This window comes from Peromyscus leucopus, chromosome 14, assembly GCF_004664715.2.
Source record: "Peromyscus leucopus breed LL Stock chromosome 14, UCI_PerLeu_2.1, whole genome shotgun sequence".
Lineage (NCBI taxonomy): Eukaryota > Metazoa > Chordata > Mammalia > Rodentia > Cricetidae > Peromyscus > Peromyscus leucopus.
In genome coordinates this window covers 48,989,205-49,013,094 of record NC_051075.1, presented here as the reverse complement: position 1 = coordinate 49,013,094, position 23,890 = coordinate 48,989,205, and the positions used below count along the sequence as shown (strand labels likewise).

Below are 23,890 nucleotides of genomic sequence, written 5' to 3'. Positions count from 1 at the left end.
CTGTCTATTCCTATGTTTAATGTATATATGCAAACCACCTGTTCATTTTAAAAGGCCAGAACCAAACTGATGAGAACCAAAGAGCACACTCTGGCCAGCCTGTGGAAAATGAAGGGTCTGAAATCAGCAAAGTTTGAGAAAGTTTGGGCGGCGAAGGAAGTTTATTTTATATAGAAATAGTTGTTGTGACGCATTCAGTCACTCTCTTGGCAAGTCCTTGATAGGAGAATTATTTATGCAAATTTTTCAATATTTAGTAACAGCCCAGGAAGTTAGAATCCTGGTCCAGAGAAACACAGCTCCTGGCAGAGAAGCAGTCAGATACAAGTTCCACGGAACCTATGAGTTAGCTAGACACAATCCGAGCAGAGTGTACCTGGTTTAGCTCCCCTTGCAAATGTATCGTTTATCTTAGTAACTAATACTCTCTGTTTCTTGAGAATCTCTAACGGACCAAGTCCTGACCTTTAACGAATTGTATGGCCAGGCCAAGAGGAGTTGACAAGGCAAGTGGCCATTTCTAATATCCTGTCATTTGTCAAAACTCAGGGCTGTCCCAGCCCCACAAGTAGATAAAAGTCAGGAAAAAGGCCCCCATCCCACTCTAGAGCATCCTGCAGAGGCTGAAGTGTCAACTGGAGGGTCCTCCTGTGGAGACAGTGCACACCATCCGAAAGAAGGATACTTTCTGCCTCTACTGCCACGGTCCTGCTGGATATAACTGGTGTTCCTCCAGCTGCTTTAAAACACGGTGCTCCTAGATAAATAAGTTCCATCTCTGACTCATATGCTTTAATATCATTAGCAAAAATATCCTTTTACATAAACGGGCCAGGAGTATATTGCAGTTCAGTCTCCATCCAAATTAAGACAAATCTGAAATTATTTTAAGCCTGCTAATCATCAACATGAGTCCAACTCCTGACCACCCAGTGAGAATGTGGGAGGCCAGCATTTCCAGCAAAGGTAAATGAGTGACCGGTGGGTAGAGAAAACACCAACTCCTGGGGACAAGTGGGAGGAGAGTGTGGAGAGAAAATAGAGAGGCAGATGGCAACCATCACCTATGGGTGCCAAGCCTCAAATGAAAAATACCACCTTCTACTTTGACAATAGCTCCTCAGTCCCCTGTGGTCTCTGCATTATCTCATTTGGGCCTCAAAGTGACTCTCTTTGAAAAGTCCTTCATGGGAGAATTATTTATGTAAATTTTGTAGCTAGTTAGTAACAGCGCAGGAAACTAGAATCCTGATATTCCAGTCTTCATAACATTTCAGAAACCACAGAACTGGAAAAAACCTTCAGAGTTCACCAATCTAACCCAAACATTTTACAAGTGAGGATACAGAGAGGCTCAAAGATGTGTGGTCCCCATCCCTACTCCAATCTAGGGGGAGAAGGATAAATGAGGTGTTTACGGATGGTGATGTCTGAGGGACCTGAGTCTTTTTGCCTTGTTCTTTGGGCAGGGAGGCAGACAGGGATGATTATTCTCACACGGAGGATGGCTGGGCAGGAACGTTTCCCTCCAGTATGAATGAGAGGAATTTTATGGAGGTTGGGTAATACCTTGGGGCTTCCATGAGGTCTAAGTTAGGGTTCCTGTTGCTGTGATGAAACACCATGACCAAAAGCAACTTGGGGAGGAAAGGGTTTATTTGGTTTACATATCCCAAGCCACAGTCCATGAGGGAAGCCAAGGGAGGACTCAAACTAGGTAGGAACCTGGAGGCAGGAGCTGATGCAGTGGCCATGGAGGAGCACTGCTCACTGGCTTGCTCCTCGTGGCTTGCTTAGGTAGCTTTCTTATAGAACCCAGGACCACATGCCCAAGGCTGACACTATCCACAACAGACTGTGTCCTCCCCTATCAATCGCTATTTGAGAAAACACTCTGTAGGCCTGCCTATGGCCCAACCTTACAGAGATGTTTTCTCGTTGAGGCTCCTTCTTCTCAGATAGCTTGTGTCAAGTTGACATAAAACTAGCCAACACACATACCCGCTGGCCACCAGCCCTTTCTTTGGAACCTTCTCAGGAGGGTAGGACCTCACCATCCAGAGGAGCCTTTGCTGTTTGGGGTCTTCCTGCCCTGTTTCCTAACACGCCCACATCCCTGGGAAACCTGTACCCACTCCCTCTGGGAGCACGCCCACTTGCTTCTGCCTCCAGCAAAGACAGGAGGTCGCTGCCCGCGCCTGTCCTCCTGCCTTGCGGGGACAGTGATGAACGTGGCTACTGCGGAATGTGAATAAGAACTGTCAGAGACAAAGGTACTCTCTGGTCAAGTGACTTGTGAAATATTGAGATAAACTGAGTCAGGAGACTTTGCCGCTGTACAATTCCTCCTACTCTCAACTCAGTGGATAATTCTTCTGTACGAGGAAGATCATGTTGGTAGCGATTCCTAAGCATCTTAAACCACGGGATGCCCATTGGATCTTTGTGGCACCAGTGTTCTTAGCAACCTGCTCTGCATTATTAGCAGCCAGAGCAGTGTGATGAACCATGGGCCTTGGCTTTATGCCTTTGTTTTAGCCCAAATCCTACTTTCGTACACTCTGGATATTAGGTTATCATTGGGTTCTCATCTTGTGATGATGTGATTGCTGTGGTGGATACAAGTGTCTTCTACTAAGAAATAGTTGAACTGAATACAGCAAGTGTGTGCAAATTTCCAACTCACTTTTGACGGTGAAAATATGACTGCTTTTCCTTTTAATCTGCCTGTTGGTCCAAACTGCTTAACACTTTACTCTCTGAGCTCCACCTAGCAAACAAGGCACCACCCAGTAGGTTGCCAAGAAGGCAAAAGCTGCCCCCTCCCCCATATAGCAGGACCTATAAAGCACCTAGCACAGAGTCGGTGTTGGGTATGTGCTCGGCTCATGTCGATTTGATCCTTTTCGCTCCCCTTGATGAGAAAGATGTAGACTACAGCCTCAAAGCACAGCTATTCCTTGGCTGTAGACATTGTCTCTGACTCTGTGCCAAACCCAGGGAGGATTATCTGTTGGGGAAGGAGGAATTTCCCTTTCAGAGTATTTACCTCATCCACCAGAATCTAAGAGAAGCAGCAGAGAGGATGATTCTTAGCTTCAAATCCTTCCAAATATGGGAGTCATTGTTGACCATGTTTAGTAATTTGATGATATGTCAAGGCTGCCTGCATGACTTAAGTTAGAGCCTCCACTCACCCCCAAGTTTCTGAAATCCTGTGTCTAGTTTGGGGGTGGGGTGCTTTATCAGAAGGGCATGGCAGATGGGATTCAGAAGTAAAAGACATGAGAAAAGAGACATAAATCCCTACAGCATGGAAATGGATGATGGAATTAAGGACTTTTTTCCAGAGCAAACAGGACAATTTGTTGATTAATGTCACAAGATATAATGGTGCCCATCTTCAAATATCTCTGTGGAAAGTGGGATTTCTTTGGATTCTGTAAGTCCCATAGACAGAAGTGGAGTTGTGTACCGGAAATCATAGACAGAGAGCTCCCAGATGAATACAAAGGGCTGGCCTGTGAAGGCAATTCCACTGGAGAGCAGCTCGACATGCATTATGAATTTTGTCACTGAGGGAATAAAAATCCCTGCAGCAGGTGTCAGTCAAGCAGAAGATGGACTGCTGCCTGGTGGCTATAAACAGAATGGAGCCATGAGGTGGGGGGGTGGAGGGACAGAAAGAAGACAACACAGACACCTCTGTGGTCTCCTTTATCTGAAAAGATCCAGAATTCTTGCTGCTTAGAAAGGGTGTGGATTTATAACCGACACTTGGTTGAAAACTGTTGGGACTGCTCTTCCGGTTCCACAATGAAGAATCTTTCTAGGTGAATTTTCCAGAAAGTTTGAACACATCTCTCCTGCACACATACAAAAACATTTTCTAAAACAGTGCACTGGGAGTTCAGGGACCCAAGAAACTTCGCACTTCCTAATCTGGCTCCTCCGTGTGGTGCCCAGAATGGCCCACACATTTTGTAAATGGCCAATATATACCTTTTACTCGTTTAAATTCTGTTGCATTTAGCAGGGAAATATCAAAAATGTTTGCACATTTCCAAAACAACCAAGAAGAAAGTCTCTCGTGTGTAGGAGCTTTGTTCAGGCCCAGAACTGAACCATCTGGCTGGTGATAGGTCAAAGGTGAGCTGCACCTTTCATTATCCTCATGGCTGACTTGACTTTCAATGAAACTTTCCCGCCTTCCCACTTGGTACCTGTTTTTCTGACCTTTTTCTACTTTAACACAGAAAAAAAATCTAGTCCCTACCATTGTGCAAGTTTACCCAATCTGGAGGGTCGCTTGTCTTGACATATTATATGAGCTCACAGTCAAGTGGAAACATCCCTAAATGTATGTAAGTGTGTGTGAGAGACGATGGTTTTACCTAGAACTCTCTTGAGTGAGTGCTGACTATGGGCCTACTCTGTGTGTATCTAGCCACCTCACTGAACGTTAGCTGCTAGCTCACAAAGTTCTAAGAGCTGAGATCTAACTCCTCTGGCGTCATCAGTTTAACCCCCTTTCTCAGCCCCTGATGATAGCTCCGTATTCCTGTGGGATGTGCATGGGGTCTCTGTCTGCCAATGTCCCAGGATGAGAAGTTAAGGCCTTTTGTGTCTGTCTCTCTGTCTGTGCATTTCTCAACCTGCAAAAAGTTCTCCTCTCTTTTGAGTCAGAATATTCATACATATGGATATAAGTACATACACATGAGAGAGAGAGAGAGAGAGAGAGAGAGAGAGAGAGAGAGAGAGAGAGAGAGAGAGATCTCACCCCTGGGTCACCTCTAGGGCTATACCAAAGGCTACTATCATTTACAGACAAAGATGTGACAATGTCTCTCGTACATCCCTTCGTCCATCTCTTTTCCTCTTATTCTTCGTTCGTCTCACCTCCGTACTACACATCTCTGGTTTCAATGAGTGTCCCTCACGTGACATGATTTCGTGGCTTTCCCTCCCTGGGTTGTGCTCTTGATTGTGCCCTAGTTTGGCAACATCGTGGAGGCAGTGTGGAGTTGCGCTTGGAGCCAGGCCACTTGAGTGGGAGTACTGACCGACTCTGCCACTTGCAGGCTGTCTGACCCTAAGCAAGCTACGTGGCTTCTCCAAGTGTCAGGTTCCACGTCTCTAAGCAGGACTGTAAGAGCATCTGCCCCGCAGGTTGTAGTGAGGATGGTATAAGTTACTGTGTTAGGTATAAAACACAGTCTGGCACAGGGTAACTGCAATCTAAGAAAATGGTACTGTCACTGATGACGGTTGCTGCTGTCTGCAAAAGAAATAAAAGCAGAGAGTGACTAAGGACTCCCATCACAGCCTCTGCTCCCCTACAGGCACGAGGAAGGCTAGAGAAGCAGCTTCCACCTTTCTCTTGCTCCCAAGCCCAGCCCCCTACAGATGAGCAGCCGAAGATATCTCCCAGAGCTACCTACTTTTGCTTGCACAATAGACAAGTGATAGAAAAGAACTCCCCAGTAACTCTGGGGAGCTCTGATGCCACCAGAGAGCACCCAACCCCTGCCTGCTTGCTAATCTGAAAGAGGATGCATCACAGCTTTCTAGTGGGTGATCAGCCAGGTTTGGCGATGAGGACAGGGCAGAGGCTGGGGCAGGCAGGTCCCACAGAACAAAGTGGACACAGTACTCCAGCACAATGCATGCTCCATCTCCTTGGACTCTCTCTCTCTCTCTCTCTCTCTCTCTCTCTCTCTCTCTCTCTCTCTCTCTCTCTCCCTCTCTCTCTCTCTCTCTCTCTCTCTCTCTCTCTCTCTCTCTCTCTCTCTCTCCATAACCCTGTTCTGACAGGTGATAAGGAATGCCAGTTCTCTACTGAAAAGATGAGGGTGGTGGCCTCTGCCCCGTGTGGAAGATTGGGCAAACCCTTGTTACACAAGAACACTGTTCCCGTCACCACTTACAAATGTTAATGCATTGCCCCCTTAGGTGTGTAACTTAGATGGCTTTCCCTCCACAAGCTATGTGCCACCTAGACTTCATACATGAAGATGAAAGATAGACTGCCTTCAGAAAGCTGGCTGCTGCCTGCTTCTCGGGAAAGCCCCACCTTCAGCATCTTCCCAGATCTCCATGGACTAATGAACTTAGTGAGAAGAGTATATGCCATTGTAGGGAGAGGAGTCACCACAAGCCCCATGCTCTACCTGAACAGGCTGCAATATCTCTGTCTCAGTTAGTTTCTATTGCTGTGATGAAACACCAAGACCAAAATCAACTTCTAACTCCCAGGTCCCATTCCATCACTGAGGAGAGTCAGGGTAGAAACTCAAGGCAGGAACCTAGAGTCAGAGACTCCAGCAGATGCCACAGAGGAGTGCTGCTTGCTGGACTGCACTCCGGCTTGCTCGGCCTGCTTTCTTACAACTCCTAGAACTACCAGCTCAGGGGCTGCACAGCCTGCTAGGGAGCTGGACATCAAGCATCAGTCAAGAAAGTGAACCACAGATTTGTCCACAGAATAATGTGTAGGGACATTTTTCTCATTGACATCCCTCTTCCCAAATGACACTAGCTTGTGTCAGGTTGACATTAAACTAGCCAGAACAATGTCCCTCAAAGGCACCAAGGCTCACTGTAACCAAAACACTTTCTAATTTAAATAGAAATTCCTGCTGGTAGACTCAAAGAAGAAATAATTAGCTAACTAAGACTGAAATCTCTTAAAAGGTATCACAAGTCTCAAGGTTGGTGTCTCCTGCCCTAATTTGCACCTCTCTCTCTCTCTCTCTCTCTCTCTCTCTCTCTCTCTCTCTCTCTCTCTCTCTCTCTCTCCCTACCGCCCCTTCTCTTCCCAGACGCTTCCCTTCCCTGGAAATACTAACCTAAGAACACTGGTATTGCCGAAGGATCTTGGATCACAGCATAGGCTCCAAGTGTCAGAGCATCCCCCATCCTAGATGCACTGGCCTGGGGTGAGGAGTGGGCATCAAGCCCACACAGGGTGCAGAACACTCATCTCACCCTCACTTGCAAAGGAAGGAGAGTGTTTCAAAGGTCACTACAGCTGGCACAACACTAAACACGAAGATCAACGAAACAGAAGCCGGAAGCCAGAAACAAGGCCTCGCGTTTCTGGTCAACTGATTTTTGACAATGACCGCAAAGATAACTGAAGAGAGAATAACAGTCTTTTCACTAAGTGATCCTGAGGTTAGTGAACACACTTATGCAGAATAGTGAGGCTGGATCCCACCTCCCACACACAAACTTAGAAGAGATCAGAGACCTAGATGTAAGAGTCAAAGTCATAAAACTTGTAGAGGACAACAGAAGAGTAAATCTTTGTTACCTTGGATTAGGAAATGGCTTCAAAGTTATCACAACAAGAGCATAAGCAGAAGAGGAAAGAAAGTAGGAAAGAAGGAAGGAGGGAATGGAATAAAAGAGGGAGGGGGGAGGAAGTTGGTCAATTAAACATATGTTTTATGCATAGAGTGTATAAATAACTCTTACAACTCAGCACTAAAAAGACAACTGGACTGAGAAATGGGGAAAGGAACCGAACAGACATTAATATATATATATATATAACTGGAGAGACTCAGCACTAGTTACTAGGGGAAATCAAGAGCATAATAAGACACCAAGTCATAAGGGAGAGCGAGGGCGTCAAGTGCAGGCCAAGAAGTGGAGAAGTGGAGCTCCTCATGTGTTGGTGCTGGGATGTGAAATGGTTTGGCCACCGTAGAAAACACCCTGGTGATTCCTCAACAGCATGAGCAAGAGGAAGTGAAGGACCCAACAATTCTATTTTTAGGTATGTACTAGGATTGCTAAAAGCACATGTCACATAAACAGGCATGCCAATGTACACAACTGTTATATATAGCCTCCCAAAAGTCAAAATTCTTCAAGTGTTCGTGTACTGCTGAATAAATAAAGAAAATGGAGTACAGCCACATGGTCAACTATTACCAGATAATAAAAAGGAATGAAGACCCAACTCATGCTACAACATGAATGGACCCTAAAGACAATGTACTGGCTAAAAGAAACCATTCGCCAAAGACCACACATTATATGAATTGTTCAGAATATGCTAATCATAAGAATCTAAGGTAAACTAGTAGCTGTCAAGGGCTGGGGAGAGGGCTCTGGCAGGGATTGGCTGTTATGGGCACAGGCTTTCTTCTTGGGTGATGAAGATGTTCTGGCACTAGATGGTGGCAATTGTTGTAGAACCCTGTGAATGCACTAAAAATCACTCAGTTGTGTGTTTCAAAGAGAAAGTTTTATGGTGTGCAAATTGTATCTCAATAGAAGTTTTTCTTAAAGAACAATGATAGGAAGTGAGACTACAGACCACCTCGCCAACCTCTAAACTGGCCCAACTCTCTTAAGTGACAAGTCATCAATTTGAGAGCTGAAGTTGGGGGACAACTAACATTTGTTTAGCAGCAACTATGATACAGATGTATACATTATTTGTGTGTAGTATTTGGCTTCTTAGAACAAGAGCAATACAAAAAAAATACACTTAAAACAAGTCTTGGAGGCCTTAACCATAAATGTTCATATTAAAACCATTATAATTTGCTCATTGAACATTTAACCAGAAAGAAAAGCAACAACTTGCCACATACCAGGACCACTTACCATTCATACCATCTAGAAATAAAGGATAGATTTGAATTTTTGTGGCAGTGGGAGGGAAGGAGGGAGGGAGGGAGAGAGAGAGAGAGAGAGAGTCAGAGAGAGAGACTCAAAGAGCTAGCTTACAGACACACTCTGTTCTCACCACGCAGCTACAGCATTGCTACACATGATCCAAGGAGAAATCCTCAAGGTTCCTCTTTGCAAGATTTCAGCACATCAGGATAAAAAACCATTGCCTCCAGACTCTTAGGACCTCTAGACTCATCAAAGAGTGGATAAATCAGGGCTGGAGAGATGACTCAGCCATTAAGATCACTTGTTCTTTCCGAGAGCTCAGATTTGGTTCCTAGCACCCACATGACTGCTTTTATCCAGTCATAACCTTGGTCTCAAAGGATCCAACACTCTCTTCTGACCTTTAAGGGTACCAGGCATGCATGTGATGCACACACATACATGTGAACAAAATATTCATACACATCTTTTAAAAATTAAGTTTAGACAAACCCTGTCCACAAGGAGGCTAATCACTCCAGACTGCCAGTGTTTAATCAACCCAGGTAAATAAAGGCTCACAGTGCATATGATGGACTGATACCTCCAATAGTCTCTAAGAATCTGAAAGATGGGAGAGCACATGATACAGTGAAGTGCTCCTGGAATGAACTGGTCCTGCAACAGGTCTCTAGGAAGGATGCTGTGCACAGTGGGAGTGGCAGAGTGTGCTAACAAGGAAGAAAACTCTAGGTCCTCAAGTGTTGTATCTTCTGGTGTTTTAAGAAATCACAAGGAAACCTGCTGTTTGTCAAAAAAAAAAAAAAACACATGATTTTCCCTTTGGATTTCCAACTTCAGAACAGAGCAACCACTGAGAAGAAAGTATAACTCCTGGGACATCTGTTTTCAGAAAAAGTCAATATTCGCACTTACTTAGCTTATATATGCACCGATGGCAGGAGCGGTAGTTAGAGTGAGTGGGAAATGGGGAAAGTAGTCTCCGGAACTTATCAAGAAAAATTGTTCCTGGAACAAGGAGCTCAAAGGTGAGAAATATAACACATCACTTCACCTAGAAGCAACATAATGCAAGGTTTTCATGCTCAATGATATTAGAAATGTAATCAACACAAAAATTAAACAGCTTCACAACTAGACCTGATAATTGCCACTAACCACCACATTCTGCTGAATATTTATAAAAAGCAATTTGGGATGCTCGTGTTAAATGGCTTAAAGAGCAAATGTTCTGGACTCGGGGTGTGTGGCTCAACTGGTGGAGTTCTTGCCTAGCGTGTCTACATCCTAAGTCTGGTCCCCAGGGCCTCATGAAATGGGTGTGATGGAGAATGCCTGCAATCCCAGCCCACCACTCCTGATGTGGATGCAAGAGGTTCAGCAGTGCCAGGTCATCCATTCAATGTCATCCTCAGGGACATTGCCAGTTCCAGGTCCAGCCTGGGCTGCATAAGATCCTGACTCAAAAAAACAAACAAACAGAAATAAACAAACGATAACAGCAGAACAAACAGACTCAGAACTACCAGAAGGAATTTTCCGACACCACAGAACTGCACAGAACACACAGGCTACAAAGACCAGCTGCTCCCATTCTCTCACTCACACACACAGCACTGAGAAGGGCCCGCACCTTCACCCTGCAACTACTTACACTGAGCAGCAACCCGCTCGGTAAGTCTTCCTATTTTTATTTTCTATAACTTAATCTCCACTCTTGCATAAGTGTCTCATGATGCTTTTGTTTTTGTCTGCTCATTGTTCGGTCAGGTTTTAGGACTGCTGAGGATGTTTCTCCACCCAGGCTACCACAAGGCACTCTTTACTGTGTATTCATCCATATCTCTTAGACTTCCTCTCTTTCCTCTACATCTCATCTTCTTTCTTGTATCTTTATGTCCTCCTCATTTTACTTCTTAATATAACCTCGCATAGCTCTAACAAACTCTAAAATGGAGACCCTAACAGTACCCCAACTTTCTCCTCCTAGCTACTTTACTCACCTTATTCTATTTTCAAAGCTGATCCAACACTTAATCCCTAGTGTCACTCATCTTACTTCCATCCCAACCCCAATCTCATTAACTAAACTCCGAGACTACTCCACGCTATCCTTAGTTGGCTACTACAACATATGCAGCAACTATGGTTGCTGTTGGTTACGATTCTATCTAGGGAACAACATAGAGTTCACAGCAGGCACCTTGAGCTCCTGAACTCAGGAAATTATTTTCGGAGCTACATTATCAATTCTACCAAATCCAAGTCCCAATTGAACATTGCAAATACTTCAGCTTAAAGAATATAGCCGATTTAAGCCAGGCAGTAGTGGGGCACGCCTTTAATCTCAGCACTCAGGAGGCAGAGGCCAGTGGATCTCTGTGAGTTTGAGGCCAGCCTGGGCTACAGAGTGAGATCCAAGACAGGCACAAAGCTACACAGAGAAACCCTATCTCAAAGAACAAAAAAAAAAAAAAAAAAAAAAAAAGAATATAGCTGATTAAAAAACAAAACAAAAAAAAAAAAAACATACAGTGAAATACCCCCAAATGTGTAAACCCCAACACAATACCATAAGAAACACAAAAAATGCCAAAGAAGCACAACTCTTCCAAAAACTACTAACCCTATAGTGATTGCTTATAGTAAGAGTGAGGTGAATGAAATCCCGGGCAGAGAACTCAAAATAATGACTATCAGCAGAGAAATCAAAGGGGAAATAAGCTGGCAATCAAGAACACAAGCAAAATTTGCCAGAGTGAGGAAAGAGATGTCCCTCCAGATATGGGAGACATTTAAGACGCCAAACAGGCAAGACCAGAAAAGACTCTCCCCTCATTAGATTATAATTAAACACTAAATACACAGAACAAAGAACGCAGCGAGAGAGAAGCACCACGCGACACAGGAGGCCCTGGGGACAGCTCCAGAGTACTCAGCTGAGACTGTGAAGGACAGAAGGGCTTGGAGTGATGTGTCTCAAGTTCTAAAGACAACAGCCAGCCCAGTCTACGATACCCAGCAAAGTTATCTGTCATAACTGAAGAAAAATTAAAAGTTTTCCATGACTAGAAAAGTAGATTAAAGGAATTAATGATGCTCAGCTAGCTCTACATAAAATACTTGACTCTTTTAAAAGAGTGGAGAGAAAAACAAACCCATCCGTGAGGCCACAGGAAAGAAGAAGCCACACTAGAATAATAGCTAGGCAAGGGACAAAGAGGTAAAAAACACACACTGCAAAAAACAAACAAACAAAACTGCAAAATCGACAAAATGACAAAAAATTAATGCACACTATTAAGTAATAATACTGAATATTAATAGTCTGAATCCCCATCAATACATGCAGACTAGTAGATGGGATTTTAAAAATGAGAATTATCTACTTGCTGTCTCCAAGAAATGGATCCTACCACAAAAGACAGGTAATACGTTGGGGTGGAAGAACAGAAAAAGATATTTCAAGTAAATGGCCTTAGGAAACAGGTAGGTGTTATTTCTATTTGAAAAAAAAAATAGGCTTTAAAAAGAAACTAAAAAGAAAAGGTCACTTCACACTAATTAAGGGGACATCCATCAAGCGGGCATTGCAATTCTAAACACTTGTGTTCAGAACACAGTATACCCAATTTCATAAAACAAATGCTATTACATGTAGTCACAAATTAATCCAAGCACAGTAGTAGTAGGTGACTTCAATACCCCAACTCTCTCCAATTGGCAGGTCTTCTCAACAATAACAAAAGAGAAATATATTAATTAAAAGACATCATAGATTAAATGGACTTGCAGACATCTATAGAACATTCCATCTGAACACTAGAGATTACACACTTTTCTTGGCAGCCCATGGAGCTTGCTCTAAAATAGATCACAAAGCAAGACTTACTAACAAGCACAACCCTAGAGCATACACAAATTCACAGAAACTAAACAACACCCTGTTGAATGAGGAATAGGTCTTTGAAGAAATCCAGAGGAAAATGTTTAAATTCCTAGAATCAAATGAAAATGAAACCACAGTATACCAAAGTCTATGGGACACAATACAAATAGCCCATGAGGAAAGTTCAAAGCTCTAAGAGCCCACATTAAGAAATCAGGCATTGGATAAGGCCACTCAGTCCTTAGGCATACATAAAGACCTCTTTATATCTAGAGCAGCAGTTCCCAACCTGTGGGTCATGACCCCCACAAGGGTCACATATCACATATCCTGCATATCATATATTTACATTACAATTCATAACAGTGGTAAAATTACAGTTATGAAGTAGCAACAAAATAATTTTGTGACTGGGAGTCACCACAACACAAGGAACTGTATTCAAGGGTCGCAGCATTAGGGAGGGTGAGAACCACTGGATAAGGGGAAGGAAGACCTTAAGGAAGTGGAGATAACATAGCACAGGGGATACAAACGGGAAAGGAAAGGAAAAGGAAGAGGGGTTTAAGCATGAGCTCTAAGAATGTTTGAGAAAGCCAATCAGAAACCTTCTATTTTATAAGCTTTATATGTATAATTATATGTATCTAATATATTAATTAATAAATTTTTATTTGGAGTTACCCCACACAGAGGATTCTGTTCATCCCAAAAGCCATAGGCTGACAAATAGAAATCTCAGTGCCAGATGTGGAATACCTTCCCTCCAGTTGTGGGACAGAGGTGTCCCAAACCCCAAAGGCAGAAGATAGAAAGAAACCATTAAGATCACGGCAACAGTCAACAAAACGAAAACAAACATAGCAAAGACAAACTCAAAGACTCAGTGAAATAAAATTCATTCTCTGACAATATAAACAACATTGACAGACTCTTAGCCAAACTAAGCAAAAGGAAGAGAGAGAAAACTCAAATTAATAAAATTAGAGATGAGAAGGGAACTATTACAACAGATACCATTGAAATTCGGGAAATCATTAGATCTTACCTTAAAAACATATTCCACTAAACTGGAAAATCTAAAAGAAACAGATTAGTTCTAGGTGTCTATTAAATAACCAAACGAAACCAAAATGAGATGAGCAGTTTCAACAGATCTATAATAGGAAATGAGATTGGAGCAGTAATGAAAAATCTCCCAACTAAAGAAGCCCAGGCCCAGATGGATTCACTGATGAATATTACCAGACCTTCACAGAACTAACATCAATACTTCTCAAACTATTCCATAAAATTGGAAAGAAAGAAACACTGCTAAACTCTTTTTACAAAGCTAGTATTGCCCTGGTACCAAAAGCATATAAGAATGGGGGGGTGGGGGGGGAGAAAGAAAGAAAATTATAATTTCCCTAACGAACATAGATGCAAAAATTCTCAACAAAATGTCTCAAACTTAGATTATTCCCCATGATCAACTGGATTTATTCTAGAGATATAAAGATGATTTGAATATATGTAATGTCAACAAATGTTATAAGTTTCATATGTGAACCCAAGGGCAGCTAGCATATGGTCATCTCAATAGACATAGAAAAGACTTCTGACAAAAATCCAACATCCCTTCTAATAGTCCTGAAGAAACTCAGAATAGAAGGAATATAACTCAACATAATAAAAGCTACAGATGACAAACCTATGGCCAACTTTATCTTAAATGAAAAAAAACTCAAAGCATTTCCACTAAAATCAGAAATAAGTCCACTTTCTCTGATCTTATTTGATACAGTATTAGAGTCTTAGCTAGAACAATAAGGTAAGAAAAGCAAATATAGAGATACAAATAAGAAAAGAAGAAGTCAGAGCAGATGGTAATGTGATCCTACACATAAAAGATCCTAAAGATTCAGCCAGAAAACTCTTAGAACCAGTAAACAGTTCAGCAAAATGTCAGGATACAAAATTAACATGGAAGAAGCAGTGCCTTTCCTATGCGCTAGTGACGAACATTCCAAGAAAGAAATAAGGAAATAATTCCATTTGTAATGGTTTCAAAAAAAATTAATGAGGAATAAAACCTAAACAAGGTATAAAAGATATATCCCTACAATGAAACCTTTAAAACACTAGAGAAAGAAATTGAGGAAGACACTAGAAGGTAAGAAGGTCTCCACGTTCACAGATTAGTAGAATCAATATTATGAAAATGCCCATCTTACCCAAAAGCAAGCTACATATCCAATGCAATCCAATCAAAATTTTCCTGCACTTTTCCACTATCTGAAAGTTCATTCAAACACACAAAAGACCCCAAACTCTCAAAGCAATGCTGTTTAAAAATAATACTGCTAGAGGACTCACCATATCCAATTTCAAGTTATACAACAGAGCCATGGTAATAAAAACAGCATGGTACTGGTACAAAAAAAAAGAAAGACACATGAGCAACAAAATAGAGAGAGGACCCAAGTAGAGGACCATGCAACTCTAGCCATTTGACTTTCAGCATAGATGTCAAACATGCACATCAGAGAAAAGACAGCATCTTCCAAAAAAGGTTCGAGGGAAACTGGATGTGCAGCTGAGGAAATGGAACCCGCCTATATGTCTACCAGCTACTGGGTGGATAATGCAAACGCAGTACATATCCACAATGGAATTTCACTCTGTCGTTAACAAAAATTCAATCTACAGGAAAATGGGTGGAAATGGAAAGTATTATTCTAACCTGGGCCCAGAAAGCCAAAGGCTGCATGTTTTCATTCATATGTTGATCCTAGCTTTGAATATTTAGATTCACATGGTTAACCTGGAGTGCCTGCAGAGGTCAGAAACCAGGGAGGGCCCTGACAAGGAGGAAAGGGAAGGAAGTAGCCGTAAGACAGGGAAGAGATAATAGAAAATGTGTGGTATAAGAGCAGTTGAGGCTAGAGGGGTACTCAGCAGTTAAGAGCACTTGCTGCTCTTGTAGAGGATTTGGTTCAGTTCTCAGCACCACTTGAAGGTTTACAATGGTCTATAAATCCAATTCCAGGGTATCCAGTGCCCTTTATTTGCTTCTAAGTACACTAGCTATGCTGGGTACACTTACATACATGCAGGTAAAACATTAACACACATAAAATATTTTTTAAAGCTCTTGGAGGGGAAAGATTGGGAGTTACAGGCTTAGGCAGGGATAGGCGTAGGGGTAGGAGCTGGGGAGACGAGGGAGTACTAGGGTGGGTGAACCAAAACTAAGATGTATAAAAGAGCCTATGGAAACCCACTACTTTGCAAGCCAATTTCATACATATTAGGAATTTGAACTAAGATACTCTTGCATATGTGGACAATGTTTTCTCCCAGTTTTTAAATGAAAATCTCAGTGCCATTCATGGGAGATTCCCTAGTTGTTGGTCGGGGAGACCTCAGAATCCCCCAAAACAACAGAGGTTATGTCATTGCTATTGATATCTCATCAAAACAGGATGAATAGACCTTCTTTTGGTCCAGTACATGCCTTCTAAAAATGTGAATTCCCAGTTTACCAGGATTCATGATACATTCCTTTATACAATGGAATAAAATGTAGCAACTTTTTGAACTAGACAAAAACATATGTAACTTAACTAATAACAACCCCACAGTATAATTAAAGAAAATGTTATAAAATAACATGTATTGTTGTACTATTTTTTCCTAAATAATAGTAAGAGCACAGAGAAACCAATTTGGAACTGACCCGGAAACTTCCTCACTGTTGGCTAGCTTTCATGGTGCTGAAAGCTGCTATGTTGTTTGCCGGGAAGAAAAGCCATCCACAGACTTACCCAACAGTGAGTCCTGCGTGCTACAGTATCAGCCTGCCAGACAAGCCCTGCCCACTGGCGTGACGGTGGCATGAAGGTTCAGAGAGTAACCAACTGCTTTCTGGTTGGATTGGAGGCCTGCTTCACAGAAGGGAATTCATGCCTAATACTGTAAACCAGTTCAAATTTCATGGCTTGGGAGAACATAAACCTTAGGAAGGAAATCAACTACCATCGTTTTGCTAAAAACGATCTTTGTTGTCAATCTTCCTTCTCAATAATTGTCTTTATACCCATAGATGAGAGCTTCTCTCAACCTTGGTCAGAGAAAATTCTTTTTGCAGTGAGCATCGGTCAAGGCAGGGGTTCATAATGGGTCAACTGTCCAGAATAAGTGACTGGTAAGTGGTTTTCCCTAAATGGGACATCTGTACCAATCCCCCACAAGATTCAGGGAACACTGTGGAAGAGGGGTGGAGAGAATGTAGGATCCAGAGGGTGGGAGGAGGGCTGTGAGATGCTGTTGTCTGAACGTGATATGGCCGCTGCACTCATAAACCTAGAAAAGCTGTTGCTGTCCACATAAGATCAAGCCAGTGGATAATACCAGCATGGATGGGGGAGGGGTTCATGAGGCACCATCCTTAACAGAGGAGCTATTGGCAACTGATGGCTGCTAGGAGTCAGTTCTCTTAGAGGTGTGGCCACTAGTACTTTGCCCATGTTTATTCAGATAACACCAATTAGATTCGGTGGTTTATAAAAAAGAAAGAAGGAAGGAAGGAAAGAAGGAAGGAAGGAGAGAGAGAGAGAGAGAGAGAGAGAGAGAGAGAGAGAGAAAGAGAGAGAGAGAGGCAGACAGGCATGAAGGTGGGAGTGACCATGTTGATGGATCTAAGGGGAACATGGGGGGCGTTGAGGTGAATATGGTCAAGATACATTGTGTGTGTGTTGTGTGTGTCTGTGTGTGTCTGTGTGTGTGTAAAATTCCCAAAGAACAAGCAAAAAATATTTATAAATGAGACAAAATACACCTTCTTTTTGGCCTAGTACATACCTTCCAAAAATCTTATTCCTGATTTTTCAGGATTTATTCTTTTATACAGAGAAATAAAAATGTAGCAGTTTTTTAAGAGGCAAGCCACATGCAACTTAACTAAAAGTAAGCCCACAATATAATTAAAGAAAAGTTATAAAATAACATGTATTATTAAACTGCTCTGTCCTAAATAATGATAAATTACTACATACACAAAGAGATCCAGAGGGTCACAGACTGAACAGTTCCTATTTTAGGAGGATGAGATCTCTCATTTTACCTTCCTGCCCTATATATTTCTATATCATCAGTTTTCAGAGTGTAATAAGTGTTCTTTTTTAAATGCCATTTTTTAGAAAAGAATTAAACATGCTTTTATAAAATAACTATAAAAGAATTCTTTTAGAAAGTAATTAAACATTCATGCATATACACACACGTAAAGTAAGTCTCTACAACACATATTTTAGTGCCCACATGATGTGCTCTGCCATAATTTGTTTAGACAATTCTCTCCCTTATTAAATATTTAGGTCAGTTCCAATTTTTGCTAAAACAAAATTGGAAATCCTTTGTCAATAAACATTTTCATGTATTTAAAATTATTTCCTTGGGAAATTTTTTAATAAAAATAAAACTATTTCCTTGGGGAAAAAATTAAAAAATAAAATGATTCCCTTGGAATAAATTCCTAGAAGTAAAAAAATTGCAAGCTCCAAGTGTGGGTTCATTTAAGACTTTTGACCCTGTTGCCAAAGTACCCAATTACAGAACCACTTCCCTGCATTCAACCCTGAACGTTACCATCTTCTCCCATTGTTTGTTACAAGTTTGACAAGCAAAATGATCCATCCATCGTGTGTGTGTGTGTGTGTGTGTGTGTGTGTGTGTGTGTGTCCAGTGTTGTGTCAGGCCCTCAGATGCTGTGCCGTATAGTTTTATGTCAGACACAAGCTAACGTCATCTGAGAGGAGGGACCCTCTACTGAGAAAATGCCTCCATAAGATCAGGCTGTAGACAAGCCTGTGGGGCATTTTCTTAATTAGTGATTGATTCAGGAGGGCTTGGGCCATTGTGGGTGTTGCCATCCCTAGGGTCTATAATAAGGCCGGATGAGCAAGCCATAAGGAGCCTGCCAGTAAGCAGCACCCCTCCATGGCCTCTGCCTCAGCTCCTGCCTCCAGGTTCCTGCCCTGTTTGAGTTCCTATCCCGTCTTCCTTCTATGGTGAACAGTGCTATGAAAGTGTAAGCCAAATAAACCCTTTCCTCCCCAGGTTGCTTTGGTCATGGTGTTTCGTCACAGCAATAGAAACCCTAATTAAGACAGATGTCTTCTGCTTTGTCTTTTGAGACAGGGTCCTTTGACAGCCAGAATCTTGCTGAGTACATTGGGCTGGCCAGCCAGCAAGTCTTCAGGGTCCTTCCATCTCTGCCTCCCCAGGGCTAGGATTACAAGTACACTAGCACACCCAGCTTTTTATACAGGTCCTTGGGAGCAAACCCAGGTCCTCCTGCTCTCCAGGCAAGTGCTCCACTCTCTGAGCTGTCACCATCCCAACACCATCATCATTTTGATTTAAATAATTTAATACCTATTCATAATTTTAGTTCTACAATTTAATGAGTAGAGAAGATTACATCATTTATATTCATATTCACCTAGTGGCCATTTTCATTCTTTTTTCTTGTGTGGTACCAGAGACAGAACCCAGGGCCTGGTGACATGGTGCAAATGCCCTGTCACCATGCCACATTGCCAGCCTCAATTATAGGCTAATGTCTTATCACATATGCCCTCCTTTTTGGTATCACTTGACCACATTTTACTACGTTTTTTCCCCCTTCCAAATTGTTAAGAGATACCAATATAAGATCAGCTCTTTGTCATTAATGTCTATCATTTGCTTTCAGCTTAAGGTGTTTATAATCAAAATTTTAAATTTGCGTTCATTTGCTCATTGACAAAATGCATCCTGAGTTACAGTCAATAGACTCACAAGTTGGGCTTTTGAAACATGAATTTCCAGCTACACACACACAATCTTTAAGCAGTTACTTCGTGTCTTGCCATCTTTTCTGCACAAGGCAGGGGTCACATTTTTTAATCCCTCATAGCAACCAGCACATAGCCCAAAACACAGTAGAGCTCAAAATGCCTGCCTGCCTGGGATAAAAAGATATTGTGTCTGGAGATTTGCTTTGAAGAAACTCTGTTTGGGATGGGAGATGAAAATGGGGCAAAGATGAAACAGAACTGGCCACGTGTCAATCATTGTTGAAAGTGGTGATGGGTACATGGAGCTTATTATATTATTATGCCTACTCTTTTGTACTTTCTTAAAATTTCCATAATCAAAGGGTTTTTTTTTTTTAATGTGTGTTTGATTGATTGGGCAACAAGAGAGGGAACTTCTGGGATAACAATGGCGGTGAAAATGAAATACATATGCATCAAGGCCACTTCTGCACAAAAACATCCCGAGCCCCGAAGTCAATCAGCTCGAGTAAAAACCCCTTCTAGCTCAGTGACCTTAAACTGCTACTCACCTCCTCTGAAACTCAGCTTTTCTTTATTCAAAGGCATTAGTAACTATGGAGAAAGGGTTACAGTGAAGACTAGTGAGTGTAAAACTCTGGGCTGGCACCAGCACACTCCACAGTGACCATCATTGTCATTCGATCGGTGATGGCTGACACTTGGCGAGCTCCCGCCAGCACTTCCTGATGCTGGCAGTTCAACTCCCAGTCACCACAGCTGAGATCTCAGCTCCCTGACTTGGGCAGTAGACAAACACTTGCCAGAGACCTCGGTAGGACAGATATTAGGAATTATGTCCCCAGTATCCAGAGAAGAAATAGACACCACCACCATGACGGACAAAGCCTGTAGCAACTGACTTCACTCCAGGTCCCCAAAGAGCTAAACCCCACATCTCAAAGGTGCATTCAAGAAACCAGAGACAAAGCCCTTCCAAAATAGGTTTGAATTGTTGAACAAATACTGGCATTACCCCTGGGGAGTGAGAAGACTAAAAATATACCTGTGTCCAAGAGGGCTCAATAAAGTACTTCAACCTTGCAAGCACAAGGTCCTAAGCCTGACCGCAGAACCCACATAAAAAGGCTAGACACAGTGACATGCCCTTGTGACTCCAAAGTTGTAGGGGCAGAAAGACAGGGCTTACAGGCCAGTCTAAGCTAATTGGTGAGTTCCAGGTCAGTGAAAGACTGCCTCAAAATTCAAGGTGGATGTTTCCCAGAAGAATACCACTTGAGATTTCCTCTGGCCTGCACACACACATGCACACATGTACCTGTGCAACCACACATACATGTGCTTGCATATGCACCTGTACAAAAAGCACATGTATAACCATACACACATGTGTACCTGGCCACACATGTAAACACATGCGCACAAAAATACCTGTGCCTGGATGTGAGCCTCAGAATTATTAGATTTAGTGGTCTGGGGCTGCCCTACATACTGAGAGTTCAGTGATGTACATGCAACATCTCTACTGTAAATGAAGATGAGCCATCCGTGTGTGAGCCGAGGTTGGACATAGTGAGGACGGGAGGGGGTGGGGGGACACAAAGGGAGAAAGAAGAAGCCACAGAGTCCCCACATGAGCCTCATTAAAGCTAATTCAGTCATGTGGCCTCCAGCTGTGCCTCATGCCAGATAAAGCCAATCCCAACAGAGTCCCCTGTCATTCTCTCCTTGTTCTTCAGGAGAATGACATCTGTAGCAATTCCCAGGACTAAGGAACGCTACTAACTCCAGGATGCATACATGCCAATATTCTAAGGAATAGTAGAGCAATGTAGCTTGTCTCCGGGCTTTGCTCTTAGGGGGATAAAAAGAACTGGTTGAGTGATGACGGGCCATGGGAGAAGGAGACAGGCATTCTATCTCACAGCACTCTGGCCTCTCATCGGAGTGACTGAATCACGCTCAGGGTGGCAGTTTTGTGAAGTTATTGCAGCATCTTTGATAGGGGTTCGGGAGACACTTCCATTTTAATCCCTGGAGCCGGGAAGATCTACTGACTGGCTGTCTAGCTGTCCACCAAGCTGAGCCAGCCTGAACGGTGGACACATGGCAGCGCTTAGCCTGTCACACGAGCAAGGGATACCTGACAGTCTGCACTCCAGGGCACTCTCATTTAGCAAGTCAGCCTGGACTAATCTGGAAGTTCCTTTCCTTGAGCAAACACCACCTGGTCGGGCCTGGCCGTGCCAGAACAAAAGCCGGCCAGCAGCTGTCTGTCCTGAGACAGCAAACACTTCAGAATCAGGAGGGCAGAGGTCAACCACTCTCATAAGCAACACATTCAGGACTCCACGAGCCTCCAGAAGGGAGGAAACAGCTGCCCTCAGCTCTGCCCCCCTCCCCATCACCTCTTCTCCGCAGGTCTCAGCCTAAAAGGAACCTCAAGAAGGTCTAATTTCCCCTCTGAGGATACGAATGCTCAGATGCGCTTTCAAATACGGACAAAGGTCACCACATTCTTTTTACTAGAATAAATACTAAACTTAAAAATTGACAGGAGGGAGGGCTCATGAATCTCCGAGCTTGGGAGGCTCCACCCAAAGGCTGTGGGTGCCCTCCCCCAACTCTTAAGTAGTGCCACCCATAAAGACCTTGGGGAGATCTAAGTTGGAGACCCACAGTGGGAATCACAATGATGATGCTGATGAATGCTTACATGGCGCCCATATGTCCCAAGTGTTTCACATGTAATCCTCATCACAGCCATACAAGGGAAGTGAAATAATAACCACTAATAATAGTAATATGTCATGCATAACATGAGAGTAATATATAATGCTTATGACATCATAATAATGTATCACATGTATAACATAACAATCATGAAGATAATCGTCTCTATTTTTTTTTTCAGATAAACACCCTGAGAAGCTAGGTGTCTTGCCTGTGTGGGTTGGCCTCAAGCCCAGGCAGTCAGGCTCAACCAGGCAGAGTGCACCAGCCACAGCCCTAGACTGCATCTTCCTAGTGCAGACCTCAGAGCCTCCTTTGAGACTGCCAGTTCAGAGAGCAGCAGAACATAGGGATCTTTGGAGTGCTCTGGGCTTGAACCCAGCTCTCCACTCCAAGGCATGAGGGTGCATGCGTCTTCCATAAATAGGAATAACGACACTATGTCCCATGGCTGTGCAAAGCTTTAAACGGGAAGTCAAAACAAGCACCTCACCCAGGGCTGGTGGCCAAGGTCACTTTATCCCTGTGCTCTCCAGCCTGGCTCTCCAGACTGGTTACAAGTTGGAGTCAATTGACATTTACAACACTAAAGTCCAATCCCCCACCAATCACCCCTCCATATGACTATCCAACAGGGGGTCTGAAATCAGTCCTGCCCTAGACCTCACCAAGAAGGGAAATCTGAAGCTCCTTCGACCAACAGCCACCCTGTGTCCCCTCATCCAGAATCACAGAGAAGCTTTTAAAAACCTGAAACTGTCACCTCCACCGTGGGAAGTGTCGATTCTCTCTACATGCCGTTCTACTGGATAGGGGGGTTGTGGGGGAGGAGAGGGGCTTACCGCGTGCCGCGACTCTCCCTACTCTCCCCACAATAGCACCTCCATGTTTCAGACACATGTCCTGACTCCCAGAAGCCTCTCCTCTCCTGGGACCTAGGGAGCAGCCTTGAAGCTTTCCCAAGAGGTACCTTTCCTGTCCCACGGCTGCAGGGCTGCAGCGTAACGCGCCCTCCCCTGCGTTTACAAACCAAGCACTAGCGGGAGAACGGAGCAGAAGACGTGGAACTACTGAAAGAGTATTTAAAAATCTCAGTGCGTGCACATGGGCGGGACACATGGGCGCGCGCACAGTCCAGGAGCCATGGTACACTTTGTGCTCCAAGAAGGCGCTGGCTGCATCGTTCAAGGAGGGTGCGCGGCAAGAGCGTGTGGAGGGGGAAGCCGTAAATAGCGAAGGGAAGACTGGGGTTGCCTGTGGAAACTGGCAGGGGCAGGAGAAAATAATCCGCCCACATTTGACAGAAGAGAAGAAAAAAAAAAAAAAAAAAACCGCAGGTCTGGCCCTCAGAAAAGACAGCCAGCAGGGAGGACAGGGACCCAGCCATGCCAGTTTCCTGGCTTAGACTCCCATGCATCTTGTCAGGGCCCACTGCCAGATGGCAAGCAGTGGCATGGAGGGGCCCCGAAGGGGAAAAGCAGTACAGGGGGGGGGTTGAAGAGCCACTCACCCAGCCCTTGCCCAGAAAGTGAAGGTACCAAATGACCCTCGCGCTCTCTGGACCTCTCCCGTCCGCCTCAGTCCGGCAAGCGACCTGAGAAACCCATCTGAGGCCTCACCTGTGCGAAGGAGCCGTCCTCGCCACACTCTGGGACAAACACGGCCTCCTGAGGCTTCTTGGCCTGTTCCAAGGCCTGAGCCCTCTCCAGGCGACACTTGCTCTGGCCAGCATCTAAACGGGGGGGGGGGGGGAGTACATTGTATGTTTCATTTGGATGCCACACAGAAGTCAGGGCCCAAAAAT

At 43.6% G+C, this 23,890-nt stretch overlaps 1 protein-coding gene across 9 annotated transcripts in view; it reads right to left on the bottom strand.

Annotated features, from left to right (window-relative positions):
- Smoc1 (SPARC related modular calcium binding 1) overlaps positions 1-23,890 on the bottom strand; it is a 165,330-nt gene that overhangs the window by 57,737 nt on the left and 83,703 nt on the right. For all 9 annotated transcript variants that reach the window (XM_037210682.1, XM_037210684.1, XM_037210683.1 and 6 more), the window contains exon 3: positions 23,706-23,818. In XM_037210682.1, the coding sequence (XP_037066577.1) occupies positions 23,706-23,818 (113 nt within the window). The remainder of the gene's footprint in view (positions 1-23,705; positions 23,819-23,890) is intronic.